The sequence below is a fragment of the Macaca nemestrina genome, chromosome 3 (genome assembly GCF_043159975.1).
Source record: "Macaca nemestrina isolate mMacNem1 chromosome 3, mMacNem.hap1, whole genome shotgun sequence".
Lineage (NCBI taxonomy): Eukaryota > Metazoa > Chordata > Mammalia > Primates > Cercopithecidae > Macaca > Macaca nemestrina.
The window spans coordinates 128344828-128365598 of record NC_092127.1 but is presented as its reverse complement, the minus strand read 5'-3'; the positions used below and the strand labels follow the sequence as shown (position 1 = coordinate 128365598).

Sequence of the window (20771 nt, the reverse complement as noted above, 5' to 3'; positions counted from 1 at the left end):
TGAAAAACATATAGGTTTATAGAAAGAAATTTACTGACTTGCAGATTGACTGTTAATAAATGAAACTGTGTTTTAAAGTTATTTTCATGATTAATACAACCAAGTTGTCAGATTTGATCATTTTTAGATTCTCCATCTCTTCTGAAAAGCCTATAATTTCTGATTCCATAATTAATTACTGTATTAATCACTTTCATGAATGTAAGAACAATACTAGTTTGTTTTCAATTTGAGAAATGAACATCTATTGAGAAAGTTTACATCAATGTAAACAATCTGAAATAAAGAGGATATTTCAGAAAGCTTGGAATTTCTACCCATAGAGACATTTTGCATTTCCATGCCCCTGTCTCAGGTGAGGTATTCAAACTTTTGATTTTGTCTTATTTTCCCAATCTGAAGTTATATAATTTTACAAAGGACTTGTCCCAACACGTTAGCCAGCAAATAAGAACCATAATAAAATTAAAATATCTGAGTACATTTCTAAGTTCTACTCATAGTTTGTTTTTATTTTTGTTGTTTTGTTTTTTTCCACTTTTAATAAGCATTATGTATTCCTACCCCAAGTACAAGATCTTATTTTCTGGTTGACCATTATCAATTAATAATTGATTCACCATATTTGTGTTATCCCAAGTTTCCTTTGGGGTAAGAATAAAAAAAATTTGAAACAGCTGCAAGCATAAGTATACTAAATAAAAAACAATGCAAATAAGATGGCATAATGAAATCATACTATAGGTATATAAGTATAAGCAGAGGCTTACTTTCAATCATTTACAAATCTTAAAATATATTTCTAAGAGAAATGCAGTGACAATAATTTTCCAGTGAATTATGAGGCTTCTAAATGAAATGCTCACTGATAGCCCTAAGTGGTATCATGTGTTTATTGATGAGCTAATGGTTTTGGAAAGGAAGATGGTATGAATGCAAATAAAATAATAAGCCTATATTTAGCAGCAACTCTTATGATGTGGCCTAGTTTAGTGTTTCAAAAAATGTAATGTGCCTCTGGGGATATTGCTAAATTGCAGAATCTGTTTCAATAGATCTGATTGGGGAATGGCATTTTACATTTCTAATTAAGTTCCCAGGCCATGTCTATGATGCTTGTCAGATGCCATACTCTGAGAAACAAGGACTAGATCAACATTCCCCAATTTTTTTCAACTAACTTTGAGATATCTTATGGCAAAGGATTGTATTATCAGGAAGGGTATATTCTCTTCTCTTTTGGAGATTTGTGATGGACGTTAGCACCAAAAAGTCACATAATAAGTAAAAACAAAACAAACAAACAAAAACTTAATTTTTTTTGTAATTGTAGAAAAAACATACACACACACCTTGAGCTATACACCCTTAAATTTTTTCAAGTGCACAATACAGTATTATTACCCTTACACACACTGTTGTACAGCAGATCTTTAGTACTTTTTCATCTTGCATATTGTAATTTTGTACACATTGAACAGCAACCCTCCACTTCCCTGTCCCCACAGCTCCTGGAAACTGCCTTTCTACTTTCTGCTTCTGTGGGTTTAACTACTTTAAGTGTCTCTTGAGAATGTAATCCAAGATTGTTCACAATACACTGCTTGGATCATATGTGGATAATGAGCATATATAAAAATAGAATATTTATTGAAGGTGAATTCCTGAATTAGATCTGCCATCAATAGTTGAATAATTAGTTATGGCGTATTTGTGATTCCCAAGTTTGTATTAACACACAAAAAATGAATATTTGTCAGTTTTTAAAATGAAATGAAAGTAAATATTTTGAATTGGCAGACATCACAGTATGGGAGAAAGGAAAACAGCCTCAATATTCAGATAGATATAAATTTGATTCTCAACTTTACTCCTTATATAACTTGCTCTAGGCAACCCAAGTAATATATTGAACCTTTCTGAGCCTTACTTGCCTTCACTGAAAAAGTCTATTATAATATCACAGTTACAGAATTTTAATATCAATAATATTGCCTTATAAAGAGTAGATGCTCAATAAATTTGAGCTCTTTTATAGTTATCAATAATAAAGGTAAATTTCTCAAGTAATGTATTTCTGTTACTTCATGTACTCTCCCTGGGCTGGGCCTTCAGTAAATAATAGAAAGTAATATAAAAACTCTCCTCTGTGATTAAAATCATGTTTTGACATGCTTTATGAGCTCTTTTTATATGGATTTTTGATAACCTGCTTTCAAAATTATTGGCAGATCTACTCTTTGTCTGTACTTCAAGCTGGATAATGGAAAATGATTTATACACTTTTATTGAATTTACAAGGGTTAGAGTAAGCCATGTTAATTATTGCTATGTCATTTTTGCAGGCTAGCAGGAACTGAGACAAAACATAAGCCAAATTAAATATAATTACCATTAAAATGACTCAAGCATGAAAAATAATCGAATGGGTACTGAAGTGTCTTATTCCTGTCAACAAAAGATCATACTTGTTTGCAAACATTCATTTTAATTGCTTTTCCCCCATCATGTGAAATATAAGAGGTGTTTTAGGTCCTTATCATCTTTCTCAAATAATGTTTTTGTTTTTCACATCACAACCTACACTGTCATAAATAATTAATCTGCCTTTTAAAATTAGGTGACACTAGCTGAAAAATCTTACAAGATGAATACCAGGTGCCCATCTCTCTTTTTCTCCCCCAAATGTATATTATACAGTGCGAACACGTTGTCTGATCAGTGCATTCTCTTTAGAGTATAAATTCTGTCTTCTAAGTTCAATGAATTTGGTTTGAATTTAAGATGAAGATTTTCCAAGAAAGAGATCATTTTTTATGAGCATTCCATCCAAATTCTACTTTCTAGATCTTGGGTGAGCAGTGATCGTATTTACCACTGACCCACAACTCTAAAAATAAAGCCTAAAATATAAAAAGATAGGCAGAAAGAAGAAATTCTAGAAAGGAAAGAAGAAAGAAACTGAAAGTGCTGTAAGTAGAAATACAGGAAAAGCCCTGCAAACATAAAGGACATGGGGTAAAGTAGATAATGATAATATAGATTAGTGGAGCACAGCGTCTGTTCATGTGATATGAGCTGAGAGGTGCCATGCAGGAAAAGCTGAGACTATATTCTCTAGATGTCTACTGGAATTCAGGTCTTTCCATTCATTATAATGTGATAACCCCCTCAATAGATTTCTGTAAATGAGGGGCGAGATCAGGCAGAATCCAAGTAAAAGAGGCACACAGGGAGGATTTCTGGAATTACAGGCTGATTCCAGAAAATCTAGGCCTCCTTTTAGTTAGATTAGGGCTGATCTTCGTCAGGTACATGCTGTTGTGGCTCTATTCATTGTAAATTGATTGAAATCTTTCTATACTGTGGATAACAACTGATGCTGGAGATTCCCATGTGTCCCCTTTATATGAGTAACAGTTTCTTCGCTGAGTACTTTCAAATTCCTGAAACTGGGCAAATGATGGGATAATGCCTGATATCACAGGGTGATCCAGGATATTTCAGCATTATCGCTGGTATAAATTCTGACATATAGGTACCCGTGCTCAAACAGTGGGGCTATCACTCCTGGGAGAGGTATATTACTTTTGTTTCCTTGAAAGAAAAGGACTTCAGATGAATATAAAAGGTTGAAATGGACTCTGAGATGTGAGAATGGGACAAAAAGAGTCCAAAGCAGAATTGTGTCTATTTTAGAATTTGCCTGAGGTCCTTCAGAAAGAGTCTGACAATATAATTAAAATAAAGTTTAAGTTGTAAGCATTTTCTATTCATGAGTGTAGATTACAATTATACGAATGATAAAAATTTCATTATCAATTTTTTCCTATTGTGTTCTCGAGCCATTTACAAATACAATCTAAAGAATTATGTTTCTACTAAGAAATTTCATTTCTATCTAGTTTTAAGGTTGGTATTTTTCACCTCATCTCCTGTGACTTTATGATTTAAGAAAAGAAAAAATTCCAAGCTCTGACTATATTTGAACTTGATGGGATCTTTCTCGGCAATATGCATAGACATGTGCCACCTCTCTTCCTGGAACTCTGGTCACCTTCTATTACACCAGTGAGTCCTTCACTCTTCAAGGTGCAGATTAAATTACATCCAAAATGCACTCTCTCTGCATATGTGATCTCTCACCTAACATAGGCGTCTACAAACCTGTGTCAAATAAAATATTTTAGACGAATATTTTTTACAACTTTTATAAACTTTAGAGGATGAGGAAATGTGGTTGCGTTTTCAATACACTCATCGCATTCCATTTAAAGAAATATTGTCTCTGGATATTTTATGAGAAGATAGTTAAGTGAGAATTAGACTCACTTTTCCTACATTATTATTATAAACAGTGAGTTTTAAGTGATCTGGGAATAAAAACATCTTTTTTCTTCCCACTTATTTCCTTTTCATATGTAATAGTCACATATTCTACATCTGTATTTGTACTTCTGGATAATATGATGTGTGTAAATATGCAAGTTGTCATTCTATGACCTGAGTCAATCAACTATCCAGTAAAATACAGACGCTCTTCTGAAGAATGCCATTAAATTAATTATAATGCATTTCACAATTATATAGTATTTATTTCTCTTCATAAATTAAAAAGTTAATTAATGGACATATATGGTAATTTTATTGTCATAGGTCTCCTTTTTCTTAATTCAAAATATTTTAAATTAAAACAAGTTTTATGTCATGTGTTTCTATTAATGAGTGAAGGGGCATGTCTTAAAATATAGTGAAAATGTGGAGTGATAAAACTAGCAACTGTTTTCTAGATATTTTCTTGTATAGCGAGAATTTTTTATCTTGCAATTTTCATCTTGTATTACAGACATACTATGTATGAAATGTCATAATTTTATATGGAATAAGGTGATCTATTCTCTTGGTCGACTTACATCTAGCAAGGAAGCTAACACACAGATACGACGTTGATAAAATTTATTTTTAAAATGTTAAATCCTTGCATAGCAAATTCTGAGTAATAGGAACTATTTTAAGTGCCTTGGATAACCATGTGACTTAGTGGATACTCACAACAACCCTATGAGGTAGATGCCATTGCTATCTTTATTTTATAGATGAGAAAACTGAGGCACTGAGATAAGAATTGACTTGCCTGGGAGCACATACTAGTGAGTGACTGCTCTGTGATTAAAATCCCAGAAGTATGGCTCTAGAGTCTGTCCAACTAACCTCTAGGCTACGTGCCAATGTCAGATACGAAAGGAGAAGAACACTTTTCATCATAATTAATGATTGCTAAGGAAATCTTTCACATAACAATTAGAATGGGGCTTTAAAAAATGAAAAGTGGGGTTAATCAAGATTTTAAGTGTGTGGCAGAGAGAGGAAGGGCAGGTAGCCCTAAGGAAAAGAGTTACAGAAACATAGGGGTAAAGGAAGGAAAATGCAATATACATTAAAGGGATCATAAACAGGGCAGTTAGACAGGATGGAGTTTTTATTTAGAATTGTGAGAGTTAGAAAGATGAATATGTTCCAAGTGTTTCACTGAATATTATTGGATGCATTATATCATTACTTCTATTAAAATAAAGTTTATCCTAAAACTCATAGAATTATTCTTAAACACATTTTCTACATAAATTAGTGATGATATTGGCAAGGCTGTGTGTGTGTGTGTGTGTGTGTGTGTGTGTGTGTGTGAATCTTAAATGTCAATCTGTTATTAACTTCATGATACATTTTTCTCACTGACTCACCCATAGCACTAAGATATCATCATATCAGGAATTAGCTTATTTCTTAAAGAAGACATTTTAAATGAATATATATACACACACATACACACACACACATTATATATATACATTATATATGTATATATACACAAAATTTGGACACTTATAAAAACATCTGGGTAAGCTTTTGCCAGATGAGAATGCAAAATCGAAGCACAGCAGGTTATATCACTCTGTTTTCTTTTCAGGTAAACCAGTGATGATAGTGACAGAGTATATGGAGAATGGCTCTTTAGATACATTTTTAAAGGTAGGATTTGGAATAATTTAGTTATTCAAGGTGTTATTTATATATTGGCTGTGATGTTCAAGTTGAAATTGGGCCACTTTAAAGCTTAAGTTTTTAATAGAATAGAAATATTTGGAGCCACAATAATTATACTTCAAAATTAACATTGGTTTGTTTCAGAAAACTCACACAAATCCAAATTATATGCCCCTAAAGTGTTAATTAAGTACGTTTTAATTTGCGAAAAAAAAAATGCAGTGAAGTGAAAGGCAATAAGGGAGGAAAAGAAAAATTTTAAAAAAGAAATGTAAAAAGGGAAAAAAGGAAAAAATAAGGTGTTACAAGTGTTCGATTTTCTCATAGTTTATCAGGTAGAGTGAGAAACCGTGTAAATAGTCCAGGCAAGTCATTAATAAAGGGGTCAAGTTGGAGCCTATAAGTGCTCCTAATCTACCTAAAGACCAGTCACTACTTGCACCAGCAGAGGTCATATAGTAATTGACAATAGCTAATATTATCAGATCACCAGCGTTTCAGGGGAGGGTTTTTTCTTTTGTGTACAAATCTCTACATTTTAAATATCGGCAACCCACTTTATTAGTAAATAGCTTGTGTTAGACAATGTAACATATTTGCAGGCCTGATTAAACATATAGGTTGGCAGTTTGTAATATTAATATAGTGCTCATTGCCATTGGTAGGAAAAAGTGATAGCACAATGGCATTGATAACAATTGTAAGAGGAACCTATGCCATGAATTTGATAATGGCCCACTGAAAAGCCAAATTTTTCTTCCTATTGGCAGACCCTGCCAAATTATTTTATCAAATTTTCTAACCATACCTTTAAGTACTCCGTTCTCTTAGAGTCACATCATTCCTTTATTTTAAAATAGCCATCCGTTGAGCCTTATGAGTTTATATAACTGAAATAATTTCAGTGCCCTTGACAAAGATGACAAACTTCCAAAAATTGCTAATATTGCCCTGATCACTGCTCAGTCACCTGTCTCCCATCTGCTGTTGCAGAAACTCCCTTATCTCCTCTGTCCATTTATTCTTTACCTTAATATGTCTATCCAGCTAGCTTCTTTTAAGTCACCTCAAAACAGTACAGTGTTGACCCAAGCTAGATACTAGGTTGGAGTGTGAACAAACTCTTCTGATGACTGAGAATAAAGGAGTTATGATGCAGAAAAAGGCAACTACATAAGTATACATACGAAACAAACCTGCACGTTATGCACATGTACCCTAGAACTTAAAGTACAATAATAATAAAAAATAAAAAAATAAAAATAAAATAAAATAAAATTTGTAATTAAAAAAAAAAAGATTTTTGGCCAGGGTTTTCAAAACCTTTATCTGCTTTATCCAAACAGAGGAAAAATAAACATTACCAAGTTAAGCATATACTTCCTACCATTTTCCACTCTCCTTCAGATAGAAATCACATATGAATTTTAGTGATTGATATTATCAATTTGGGGGATTGAATACAGACCTCTCATATTTTCCCCAAGTGATTGGTGTTGCTAAACTAATATTTCTACATTGTCTTTACAGAAAAACGATGGGCAGTTCACTGTGATTCAGCTTGTTGGCATGCTGAGAGGTATTGCTGCAGGAATGAAGTACCTTTCTGACATGGGTTATGTGCATAGAGACCTTGCTGCTAGAAACATCTTAATCAACAGTAACCTTGTGTGCAAAGTGTCTGACTTTGGACTTTCCCGGGTACTGGAAGATGATCCCGAGGCAGCCTACACCACGAGGGTAAGATCTAATAGAGTACATTTCTGAAACAGTAGACCAGAGCCATTTAATTTTTAAAGATTCTAAAAGAAATATCTAAAAGAGCATTCCTGCAACAGAGAGAGAGAGAGAGAGACAGACAGAGAGAGAGAGAGAGAGAGAGAGAGAGATAGGGAGAGGGAGAGAGAAAATCAAAAGTCAAAAAATTCTTCCTTTTATGTATCAGCTGATTTAAATATTAACTTTAGAATATCTGAGTCTCAATAATTCATTTTTTTCTGAAGATACTAAAAACAAAAAATCTTACTTCAAAATGGATACAGTATGCAAGAATAATCATCTTAAATTTAAAAGTAAAGAGTTAAACACAGAATCTCCTACATTAAAGGTTTTACATATATAGTGCGTGTATGTCTGTATACACACGTATATATGAATATGTAAACATGTATAATATTATTGCATATTGTAAGCTCTCTGCATTATACTGTCTTTACTTGTAAAATCAATACAGAAATATCTAGTTCCCACCTTTTAAGGATTTACATTGTGGTGAAAAAAGAGCTATTCCTTCAAAAAGTTTTGATTTCCTGGAGGTATTGTAATACCTAGTTAAAAACTGTTAAGTCTACACTATGGAAAATTGATCACTAACTCATATTGTCACATTTCATGTAAGTCAACCCTCTTTTCTATCAAAGTAATTGCTTGCTGTATTGATATGGTATATAATTGCCTTTTTTTTTTCTGTGAAAAACTGTGGATATTGCTACAACAGAATCTTATGGGTGATCTATAATGTCATACTTCTTGATTTTGAATTCCTTATGATAAACAGTATTTGCTTAATTATAAATATGTTCAGTGTCTTCAAGTTGGTTATCCTCAATGTCTAAGACCCTTGTGAAGATAGAGATTTGTCATTGTTTCCTTTTCTCTATACAATTTGATATATCTCATTCTCAAAGTAATATACATGTTTTCTTATTTAATTCAACTTTTAAAAATTACATCCACTGGTAGTCTAACAATAAGTTCTTTTCAGATTATAAGGGTTTTATAAAAACCTTTTTGCTTTGTGATTCATGGGGATTTGTACTTTGCTGAAGGGCAAAAGTAACTTGTCAAAGCAAACAAAGACTTCCAGTGGTCAGCTTAATCAATAAAGTATTTGGGGGGATATCTTTCCTCTTCCAGACCTATCATTGTCATTATTTGTATTACATGAAACCTTGATTAAGAATTATCTTGGGAATAGAGTTACCTTTAATAAATTTGGCCGGAGCAAGATTGAGGTTATACAAATATCCATTGCCAGTGGGATTGGTTGTTGTCTTAGTTAAGTGCAAAAAGTAGATTTTTCAAGATTTGTGTTAGTGTGTTATGCTAAAGAGTAAAGTGAGAGATGGAGAACCTGAAACCTTCAAGGCTTATTCCTCTGAAATGGGGTATAGTGGCAACCTGTGGAAAATCTATATACCGAGAGATGAGAAGATAAGGAACTTCAGATTTATTGATGACACCAAGGATGATCAGAGGACCAGGAGAAAAAGTATGGGCTAAGGTTTAATATAATCAACAAATGACAATTATAAAAGAATATTAATAAGACATTATAGAATATCTCTGCATAGCTAGGACTCATAATGCTATCTTGCTTATGAATATTTAATGAATAAGAATAAGTTTCAGGTAAGTCTTCTCAAAAAGATGTTACCATATATCTAAAGAGCAAATAATTCAAACCTAACTTCAATTCCCAAAATAATTTTTAGTATGATCCCAAACTGTTATTTCCTTATATATATATTGAAACTTTGGTTCATAAACATCAATTTAAGCCCTATTTTTTTCCTTTGCAGTATAAATTAAATCTTTCCCTTCCTGCAAAATGGGAAGGCATATGTTAGTCTTTTTACAATAAAATATTGAAAAATTTCACCTATTTCTCTTTCATTACATATTTGATGGTAGATGAAATGTATGGGGTCGGGCACGGTGACTCAGGCCTGTAATCCCAGCACTTTGGGAGGCTCAGGTGGGCGGATCACGAGGTCAGGAGATCGAGACAATCCTGGCTAACATGGTGAAACTCCGTCTCTACGAAAAATACAAAAAAATAAATAAAAAATAAAAAATTATCCGGGCGTGATGGCGGGCACCTGTAGTCCCAGCTAGTTGGGAGGCTGAGGCAGGAGAATGGCATGAATCCGGGAGGCAGAGCTTGCAGTGAGCTGAGATCGTGCCATAGCACTCCAGCCTGGGTGACAGAATGAGACTCCGTTTCAAAAAAAAAAAAAGTTAAGAAAATAATAATTTCACCCTGAAAGAGGCATGATATAAAAGTGGTTATTGTATGAACTAAGCGTAAGTCTACCAAATCAATTTTTATGCAAAAAAATAAAAAATAAAAAAACTTGATAATGTGGTAAGATTTTCCCCCAATCCAATTTCAATAATTTTTAATTTGGTTGAGTCAAACAAGGCACCCTCCTCTTAAACAGTTGAACCAAAGAAAAACAAAAATAAGACAACAAAGAAAAAGAGAAAAGCAAGTCTAAGAGAAATAACACAACATCAAGGGAACGTGTAACTTTGTTTCAATATATCCAATGTTAGGCTGGGCCCACTAGCTCATGCCTGTAATCCCAGCACTTTGGGAGACTGAGGTGGGTGAATCGCTCGAGGTCAGGAGTTCGAGAGTAGCCTAGCCAACATGGCGAAACCCTGTATCTATTAAAAATACAAAAATTAGCCAGGCATGATAGCGTATGCCTGTAGTCCCAGCTACTCAGGAGGCTGAGGTATGAGAATCACTTGAATCTGGGAGGTGGGGTTTGCAGTGAGTGGAGATCTCACCACTGCACTCCAGCCTAGGAGACAGAGCGAGACCCTGTCTCAAAAACAAAATATCTCCAGTGTTCATGCTTGTCTTATTAACTGCTAAACAGCTCAGGGTCACATTCATGAACCTGTAATTTCCACTTACAATTTCTGTATTAAAGAAACAAAGCACCCAGGGAATTTGAGTCCTTTACTCTCTGTTAGGAAGTCATGAGAGTATACCTTATTGGTTTGTTTGACTGCCTCTTTCCCTTACTTAGAGCTGCCATACTGAGGACTGTAATTGAGATGTGGTTTCTGTACGTAATTCAGTAGTCACACAGAATTTAAACTAGAAACCTTCCAGACAGCCAATTAGTAGTTAGTCTACAACTGCGTATGGGCTGAGAGATGTGAAAAGAGACTGTGTGCTGTCAAACAGATTCACTTAAAAATGCTACATCTCTGTCTAGATCTTTTCAGTGAGGCAACACTGTCCCTAGATACATTTGAAGTATGTAGGAAGTTTTTAAAATCATTTTCAATTTTAGGGAGGAAAAATTCCAATCAGATGGACTGCCCCAGAAGCAATAGCTTTCCGAAAGTTTACTTCTGCCAGTGATGTCTGGAGTTATGGAATAGTAATGTGGGAAGTTGTGTCTTATGGAGAGAGACCCTACTGGGAGATGACCAATCAAGATGTGAGTATGGAACTACTCTTTCTCAACTTGACAATGAAATGCTTTGTTCTCTGAGTCAAGACACTTACAATGTTTTTCATTTCTGAAAGTGACAGTTGCTTAAGAAAATGAAATACTTTGCTTACTCTCTGATCTGTTTTGTGTCGTTGAAATATCCTTTATGCAGGAGCTCAAAATGAGTTAGTACAAGGGAAAGTAAGTTACAGTTATATAAAAACTCAGTCCCTTGCCAGTCAGTTTTAGCTGTACTGTAGTGATGTTTCACTCAATCCATGTCAGTATCATTTTCAAAGATAAAGAAAGAGCCATCAAAGAATGAATACTGACAGGCAAGTTTTTATGATTTGCATTTGATAAAGGCAGCTAATACTCCAAGCCAAAACGATGAATGATATTGATTTAATAGTGGATGCTCTTAGAGGATAAAAAGGAATAGTCTACATTTCTTTAAATTAAAAAAAAATGTAAGAAGAGTTGTATTGTTTATTTAACTTGAAAGAAAAACCAGATTTTCCCTACAATGGAAAAATAATTCATACTTACAATAATAGAATCCTAAAATTAAAGGAACTGTGAAAGAATCTTCTGTTCAAATTCACAACGTTTATTATGTGATGCCTGATACATGGCTCTTTAATCTTTCCCTTTGTAATTTTCCATCATTACTATTCAATACAGCCCTTTCTGTTTTGGATCATATGGAAATTTCATATTTTTTCTTTTGAGGAACAACAATTATAAAAGTAGCTAACATTTATTAAGCCCTTACCATGTGACATACACTGTCTTAAGTGCTTTACCAACTATTTTATTACTTCTTTGTAAAGCTGGTATATTGAATAGTTTTAATTTAATAATGTGCTTATTTGAAACACTTTTTTTCCCTCCCATTATTTCTGTCATCCATGCTCCATAAAACCTCCCTCTCGCATGCCTTCAGGGTTGGTTAGACAGATACTATATAGCTCTCCAGCTGAATTTTGTTGAAACAACAATGCCGGTAATTAACACTGACTTTCCAGCCCAAAAATTCTAATCCAACCAAAAAGTGAATCCCATATTCATTTCAAAGTGTTTTCCACAACTGGAGGCCTAGCCTAACCATAGGTACCTACAGTGTTAAACAAATATGGTCAGATATTTGCCCCTCCTCCTCTGCCAAAGTCTGTATCAGGATTCTTCAGGATTGGTCTGGGTGGAAAGGTAGAAAAGAAGGGGAATAAATGTCTTCTTTTGGGAAGCATCTGTTCATATCCTTTGCCCACTTTTTGATGGGGTTGATTTTTTTCTTGTAAATTTGTTTGAGTTCTTTGTAGATTCTGGATATTAGCCCTTTGTCAGATGGGTAGATTGCAAAATTTTTCTCCCATTCTATAGGTTACCTGTTCACTCTGATGGTAGTTTCTTTTGCTGTGTAGAAGCTCTTTAGTTTAATTAGATCCCATTTGTCTATTTTGGCTTTTGTTGCCATTGCTTTTAGTGTCTTAGTCATGAAGTCCTAGAACTTAAAGTATAATAATAATAAAAAAAAGAAAATGAAACCACAACTTCACACCATGTATATATAAAATATTGGAATATTGAAATGTCAAAATGTCAAAATCAGAATACAAAATGATAGAAGAAAAAAGTTGATTATATTTAGCTTTTCTTTAAAAACATGAAAAATCCTTGAGCCATTTAAGAAAAGAGTTGGATAGCTTTCACTAACAAAATTATAAATTTCTGTGTTGAAAAATGCACAACAAAAATAAGAAATACAAATTTAGACTGAGAAAATATTTTCAATATGGCATTATAAACAAAAATGTAGTGTACTTATACAATGAGACTTAATAAAGCATTAAGAAAAATAGAAACAATAGGCAAAGCATAAGATTTGGCGAGATTCATTGGATGGAATGCAGATGGCCAATAAATGTATGAAAAAATGTTTAACTTTTTCAATGAAAGAAACACAAATTAGAAAAAAGAAAAAGAAAGAAAGAAAAGAAGGGGCATGATTGCTACTATAATGTGAGGATATTGATGCCTCCTGTGAGACAAATTGCCCAGGCATCAGTTCTCAAGTGAGTTATCTGTCTGAGTTCTTCCAAAGACCCTTGATGAAGCCCTTTTGTCTGCAAGGTCCCTAGAGGAGGAGGATGTCCTCCGACTTTCCATAGTTCTTTTCACTTGCTGTCTGTTCCTCACCTCACAGTCTCTTACTGTTCCGGCTCTGTGTCCACGTTACTGGGGAGAAAAATATTCTTATTGGATGCACTAGCAGTGCCTTCTCTTTGCAGACATCTATTGCAGGCTGCTCCAGTCAGCCTTCTTCAAATTTCTGCAGAAGAAAAGCCAGGGTCACACATCAGCTTTACCATGAATGATTTCATAGCATTCTTCTTTGATCGAAACAGCAAATTGGAGTTATGGATTTCTGCTTCTCAGCAAGCAAACCAGATGGCAATGAGTCTCCCCTTCTTATAGTCACTTAAAATTGCTAACGTTTGTTTTCTTTATGCACTGCTTACTTGGCTTGGGGAGGGAAGCACTGACTGGCATTTCTCTAAATCTGAGAAAATGGTATATATTGTCTTCAGCTTTATGATTTTAGGGACAGGACCATGGCAAAACAATATCATTAAATCCCTATTACATGTATTTATACTTATATTTAACAACCTTGTGTCAGAAGGATGCTATTATTATTACTGTTTTATAATTAAGAAACTGAAGCTTGGAGATGTTAAATGACTTATTTATCGTCACAGAAATAATGAAAGTGATACCAGAAATTTCAATCTAGTTCTAAAAAATTTGTGTATCTAAGCACCACACTGTCTCCAGTTGAATCAATGTCTCCTACCTCCCTTTCATTTCTAACCAATAGTCCTACATCAGCTTTCTAATTTAATATAAAATATAAAATGTTCAATTCAATATATGATTACTCTGGATTGATCTTGATCTTAGTCTAGACTAAGACCAGACCCATTTACTCCTTTCTATTCTTCAGATAAATGCCAAATGCTAACATGTCCTGCAGAACACTACGTGGTTTCATTTCTAACTTATCTAAAGCTCATTGCAATGCCATTCTTCCCTTTAATTTTTGTGAAAGTATTTTAATCCATCCTGGCAGCGAGCCTCGATATGCTGGTTTCTACCATGTGTCTACTTCACTCAAGGGAAACATTCATCCCTTATTTGCCTGGTTAACTTCTTCTCACACTTGAGATATTTTGAATTCTGATCCTGTCACTCAGAATGATTAGTCTTTCCCAGTTGTGCAGCAGAACATCCACGTTATCAGGAATTATGCCTAATACAGTTGTATCTGTCACAGACACAATTATACACCGGTGCAAACACTGGTGCTAGGTGAATGTTCATAACTGTGCTGATCTTAACTAGGCTTTCTTATGTTCCTGGGGGCCGGTGGGTTATTATGCCTTGGCCCTCCTCCACAAGTCTCTTATTTTCCTCCTGAGACCAGCAGCTAGCCCAAACATAATTTCATTTGAAAAATGGCTGAAGGGTAAGAAGGAGCCCAATTACATCTCAGCCTGCAACGTGTCTACTAAAATCTCACTGGCCAATCCCATAATCAAAGTGCTGAGTCAATGACACTACTCTTTGTGGGTGGGCACTATAAAGTTGCATAGATAAGTGAATAAAAGTTCATTTATCTAATGCTTAATCTCTTCTTTAACATTATAGTATCATCTATTTTTACTCTCTTAGTGTTTTCTTTGTGATTTTTATTTTTCCTTTTGCCTTTCATTTTTTTTTCCTGATTTCAGCTATTTGAGTGTCTTGATACTCTTTCAGATAACTTTATTTCAAATTATTTAGAAAAATACAAGAAATTGCTTATGTAACGTTTCAGGAAGTTTTAAGAAAGAAAAAAAAACCCTAATATTTTGGTTTCTACTTGGTTTTCTCAGGATTTAAATGAGGTTTACAGAAAATGATCATACAAATAAACATCTTTCTAAAATATCTGTCTATATACAATGTCTAATACATGCATTGTTACTTTCTCAGCTAGTTCATCAGTGGCATTTCAGTTTTCAGATACAGCACTAAATTTCCTATGCTCTAATTTCTGTCCAAATTTTGTATCCAAGAAACAGGACAAATCAACTATATTTAATGATCACGATCACTAAATTTTTTTTGGAGAAAAATTCTCAAAAAACAAAGTAGAAGTACTGATTTGGAAATTTCAAATGATATATTCCATAATCTCCACATTCTAGATGCTGTCTGATTCTTAAAGGGCTTTGCCACCATGAAAATGTTACATTACCAAGACATGCAGGATAATCTAAATCTCACAGAGGAGAACTTCCTCTGTGTCAGGAGGACAAAATGCAGCAGGATTCTTTTGATTTAGGATTGCCTCTTCCATCACGAAGAAAACCTGTAATAACGATAATAAAAATAAACTAGAACGACTAAGGTGATTTTAGGTAAATACCAGACCATGAACTCTGATTCATGCTCGGAAGCTAAGATAATATGATGTAGTCAGTAGAAGCCTATTTATTGATAGTAAATACTTTAAATGTCAACATTTTTCAGAAGCTAAAATAAAAACTAAAGATTTCATTTTGTAGCATTTTTTATTTTTAATGACAAGGTCTTTCTCTTATATTTATTTCAGAGTGTATGACTGTATAGATTCTACTAAGTACATAGATTTCACAATATTTTAAAAAATAATTTAATTAATCTGTTTTTCAGTCTTTTTGTATTAGAAGTATTTTTGTCCTTTTTGGTTTTAGGAAGTTAGGTTCCATGCTTTCTTTTTCTGACCAGTTTTAACCCAGTTGTTTTATTGCTACTTCTGTTGGACCAGATCTTACTTGTAAAGCAGAAAGACTATTTGACTCCAGAAAAGATCAACTAGCTTTGTGCTGGGTGTGCCTCTCTTCCTCCTTCTATTCTTTATTTCTTTTCTGATGTGCCAGATACACATATATCTGCAGTATAAATGATATGTGTATAAGCAATATACATAAACATATAAGGAATATGTATATTATTGGCATATTTCTTGCTAAAACAAAGAGTCAGCATGTTGTAATTAACTAAAGAAGGGGTATGAGGAATATAGTTCCTATCTAAATACTGCAAATTACTAAGATTTTACAGTAAGTAAATTATTCAACTCCTTAGCCTCATTGCTATATAATCTAAAATGAGTGTCTTTGACCAAAGAACGTTCATCTTTTAAGGATAATGCTGCCCTCGGATGTAAGTAATTATTTTAGGAACTAGTATCCTCATGAAAATTGTTATACTTTTGAAAAAGTGACACATAAAAAGTTATCAGTTCTTCAGCTCAAAATTTCTGTAACTGGCTGTTTAACAACAACAACAACAACAACAAATCTTGAACTTAAAGCCAGTAATCTTGGATTCTACAACTCTTGGTCAGTTTCAATGATTGTAAAGGGCTTCAATTGAAGATTTCTAAGATAATAGGCTTCAACAGAAGATTTCTAAGATGTCTTTAATCTCTGGAAGTCTACTAATCTAAGATTGATGCACTAAGGAAAAAACATACTCAATATATCTTTAATAACTTGAAAACGGAAAGAAATCTTAGAATAAAACTGATATATCTGAAACTATTTCTATGTTATCTTGGTTTACTTCCAGAAATAAATTTGTAAACACTAGTCATTTGCAGGGAGCTTTATATCTCGTAGTAACAGCTCCTATATGTGAGATTTCAAGTAAATGCCTAGCAACATAGGTACTCAAGCCCTAGATAGAACTTAATTCATGGAAACACACAGCTAATGCTTGAATTCTCCCTATAATCTTCCTAATCTTCCTGCCACTCAGTCAGTTTTCAAGCCTACATTTTCACATCTCCTGTGATGAAGAATGCACTATCTTCCAAAATAGCTCATTTTAATTCTGGAGAGAGATATATATAGCATATATACACACAATAATTTAAATAAATGTAAATATATATAATATGTAAATATATATCTATGGTGCAAATAAATATGATTCTATAGGGTGACATTCATATGTATATTTATTTATGATGCAAATAAATATGATTCTATAGGGTGACATGCATACCTCTCTCAAATTATTTTATTTGGTGTGTGTTGAAGTGTAGTGATGATAATTTCTAATTTCAGTGGTGTGACTCAGCATCAAGATGAAAGACCACAGATTTCTATGAGAAAAATACTTAATTTGTGAATCCTGCCACCCCCACTTCTTAGCTGTTAAAGATGAGCAATTTCTTAAACCTTCTAATTATTTGAAACCTGAGGTGTTTCATCTGTGAAATGTGTATAATAATTTTTATCTCATAGATTTGTAATAAGAATTAATTTAGATAATCACAAACAGTCTGCATGGCTATGACTGACATAATCCATAGGCTAATCCAGGCCCTCCAAGAAGCCTATGTCAAAAGGAAATAACTAGATATTAAGAAAAATGTTTCTAAGAAAAATCGAGGAGAGATGAAGGGAAGCTGGGAGAGATGTCAGACAGTGACACAGGTATGTCCCTAGGTATAGTAGAGATGGAAGGAAGGAAGGATAATTGGGTGCAAGCAACGGAGGAGAAATGCCGTTTTAAAGGAGTCTTATTATCCCTGCCATGCTCCATAATTGCCTGGAAGCAATGTGCATAAAGTAAGCTTTATGCAGTGTACATGTGATGAAGGGCTTTAGAGCACAGCAGCTAGAGTTGTTGGCCAGTTACTATCTCTGCAGGTGAAGAGCCTAGAGACAAATGTTTACGGTCGCCATGCTCTATTCTCTTACCATGACACACCTACTTCACACAGGTTCAGAGAGCATCTGTTTCCTGGTTCTGTGGGCACTTTCTCCTAAGAAAGAATTCAGAAGAGGCAGGTTACTAGAGGAACTGCAGCCTGTAGCTATAGTTGATCATAGGACCTCACCTGGTCCCTATCCTCCCCCTCCTCCGCTATCCGGTCTGAATTCCCCTCACTATGATCTTGGCAGGTCATGGTGGCTTAACTGGTGATCTGATCTAATTCCTCATTCTTGGGGGTTTCACACATATTTCTCCCTGCCCCAACTGTGAGAAAGAAGTCCAACTTTTTCCTGATGCTCGATATCAATTATCCTTGCCATTATGGTGACTCCTCTTTTGATCTCTTTGCATGAGTAATTCATAACTATTAGTTCGATAGAGCCTTGTTGTGTTTTCTGGCAAGAGTCACTGGGAATGGAGCACAACATAGAAGTCTCGGACAATATATACACTGCAACTTGAAGAATGTCACCCATACTTTCAGAATCTTGTCTCCATGTTGGTGTTTAAGCTGTGTCTTGTTGCCTCTGGATGATGAGCTATGTGTGCTGGTGTGCTCCAACAAGTTTGTACCAGGTAGCATATTTTTAGAATATTTCTACTTGGATGAGACCATGTTAGTAGATTACAATTGGCATGGAGAGAGTGTTTACACCATGTCATGATGCAAATATTACAAATTTGTCCTCCCCCAGGGAGAGTGAGTTGTTACAAATTTATCAGCACTTCATGAAGTACAAAAGTACCTGGAATAACATCATTTTGTTCAACATCACTTTGTTATAATATTGATAAGAAAAACAAATATAACAACACACAGCCAGGGCCACTGTCTGTGTGGAGCATGCAGGTTCTCCCCATGTCTGTGTGGGTTTCCTTCCATAATCAAAGATATGGAAGGTGAATTGGTGTGTCTACATGGTCCCCATCCAAGTGAGTGTGGGTGTGAGTGTGAATGTGAGTGTGAGTGTGTCCTGCAAAGAGATGGTGTCTGGGTCAAGATTGGTTCCCACCTTGTTCTCTGAGCTGCTGGGATAGGCTCTAGCCACCTGTGGCCCGAAACTGGAATAAGCAAATAAGTAATTATCTTACTTGCTTTTGTCACTTTTTCTTAAATGTATGTATAGCTCACATTTATTTCCAAGTTTAATATTAGAGGTGTTTTGGGTCTTTATTAGAAGTTTAGTTATGTTTTTGTAACCAGAAATATGCCCTAGGAACTTAACTCATGTTTATATCAAGTAGCTTATAGTAAAATTGGTTTCATTATACTTTGTTTCACTGAAAGTCAGTTTCCAGAACGTATCCATGATAGTAGGTGAGGACTTAACTATTTGTGATACTCTCATACATTCTTTATTGCAAAAGGCATACTCCGGTTGGGTGATATACTATGTGGGATTCTGTTTTTGTGAATAAAGCCTTTCAGAACTCCTATTGCTGGCTGAGGATCTGTGGGCAGGAAAAGCAACCATGCCCACAATAGGTATATACACCTAAAAATGGAAACCCAATGACACTTATGTGATAGAAGGAGCTCAGAGAGCCACCCTGCTATCAGATGAATAATACCATATAGGGGGATGAGTTATGTTTTTAGGAATTGGAAAGAGAGGCAGCATTGTGTTCAGACTATCAATTTACATGTTAATGCCAAGAAAATGCATAGTATATTATACTATTTCAGATATAGCACATCTGAAATATACTATTTCAGATATAGCACATCTGAAATGGTGCCAGCTTGCCTGTAAAAATTCTAATTGTCTTTACTTTGTTCATCTCAGCCACCTGTATCAACAAATCTAATAGTAATGAGGAAGTCCATCGAGATTAGAACTCATTTGGTTATATGTTCTAAGTTGTATGGGAAAATGAACACCTAATTGCACTGTGGTCAATTTTGGTAGATTTCCATCATTTTGCAACCTACCAGAGTAATAATGATATCTATTTCACCCTAAACCTGTAAAAAACAAACATTAAAAATAATAAAAAAGGAAACTTCTAAATATAAAATGTGAAGTTATAGTTCCAAATCTATTTTTAAAATAAATTCTAACAATTAATTTAGAATTACATTTGATGACCCAATTTACCTGGACCCAGTTCTAAGTTGAGAATTATATTTCTAAATATAAATTTACCCAAAAATAACACTGATTAAGAAATAAATTCTAGAAATAACTTCACAGGTCAAATAACTTATTAAGGTGTTTAAACTAAACATCTGCATTGTTGTGCTTAGTGGAGGAAGGATTATTTAAAAAAAAAAATAGGTGCCAAAGAAAAAAATCAAATTAATTGGTAACAGCTTTGGAGAAAGTGCAAATTATGAAATAAATCATGTTTTGAGTAAATAAGAATTACTATTCTCACTGCATAGCAAATATATTACATGACTTAAGCTATTTATATTAGGATGCTTTATTTTGATACATATATGCTGTTAAAGGGAGTAAAAACCATCCTTATCAGCAATGGAAAATCTTATAATCAGCAAACAAATAAATAAACTTCTATCAATCTGCGTACAAATGATAATTTTTAAAAATATTCCTTTATTTGATCACCAGTCAGACTAAATATTTTTTCAAGACTTATTTAGCACTTTTATTTATTTCTTAAATTTTTCGCTAGTATGTTTCTCATTTATCTGTTTTATTATTTTAT

General features: G+C 34.0%; 1 protein-coding gene across 7 annotated transcripts in view; it reads left to right on the top strand.

Moving 5' to 3' along the window:
* LOC105463593 (EPH receptor A5) overlaps positions 1–20771 on the top strand; it is a 349905-nt gene that overhangs the window by 310683 nt on the left and 18451 nt on the right. For all 7 annotated transcript variants that reach the window (XM_011710796.3, XM_011710794.3, XM_011710795.3 and 4 more), the window contains 3 exons: positions 5969–6030; positions 7576–7785; positions 11139–11288. In XM_011710796.3, coding sequence (XP_011709098.1) covers positions 5969–6030; positions 7576–7785; positions 11139–11288 — 422 coding nt within the window. The remainder of the gene's footprint in view (positions 1–5968; positions 6031–7575; positions 7786–11138; positions 11289–20771) is intronic.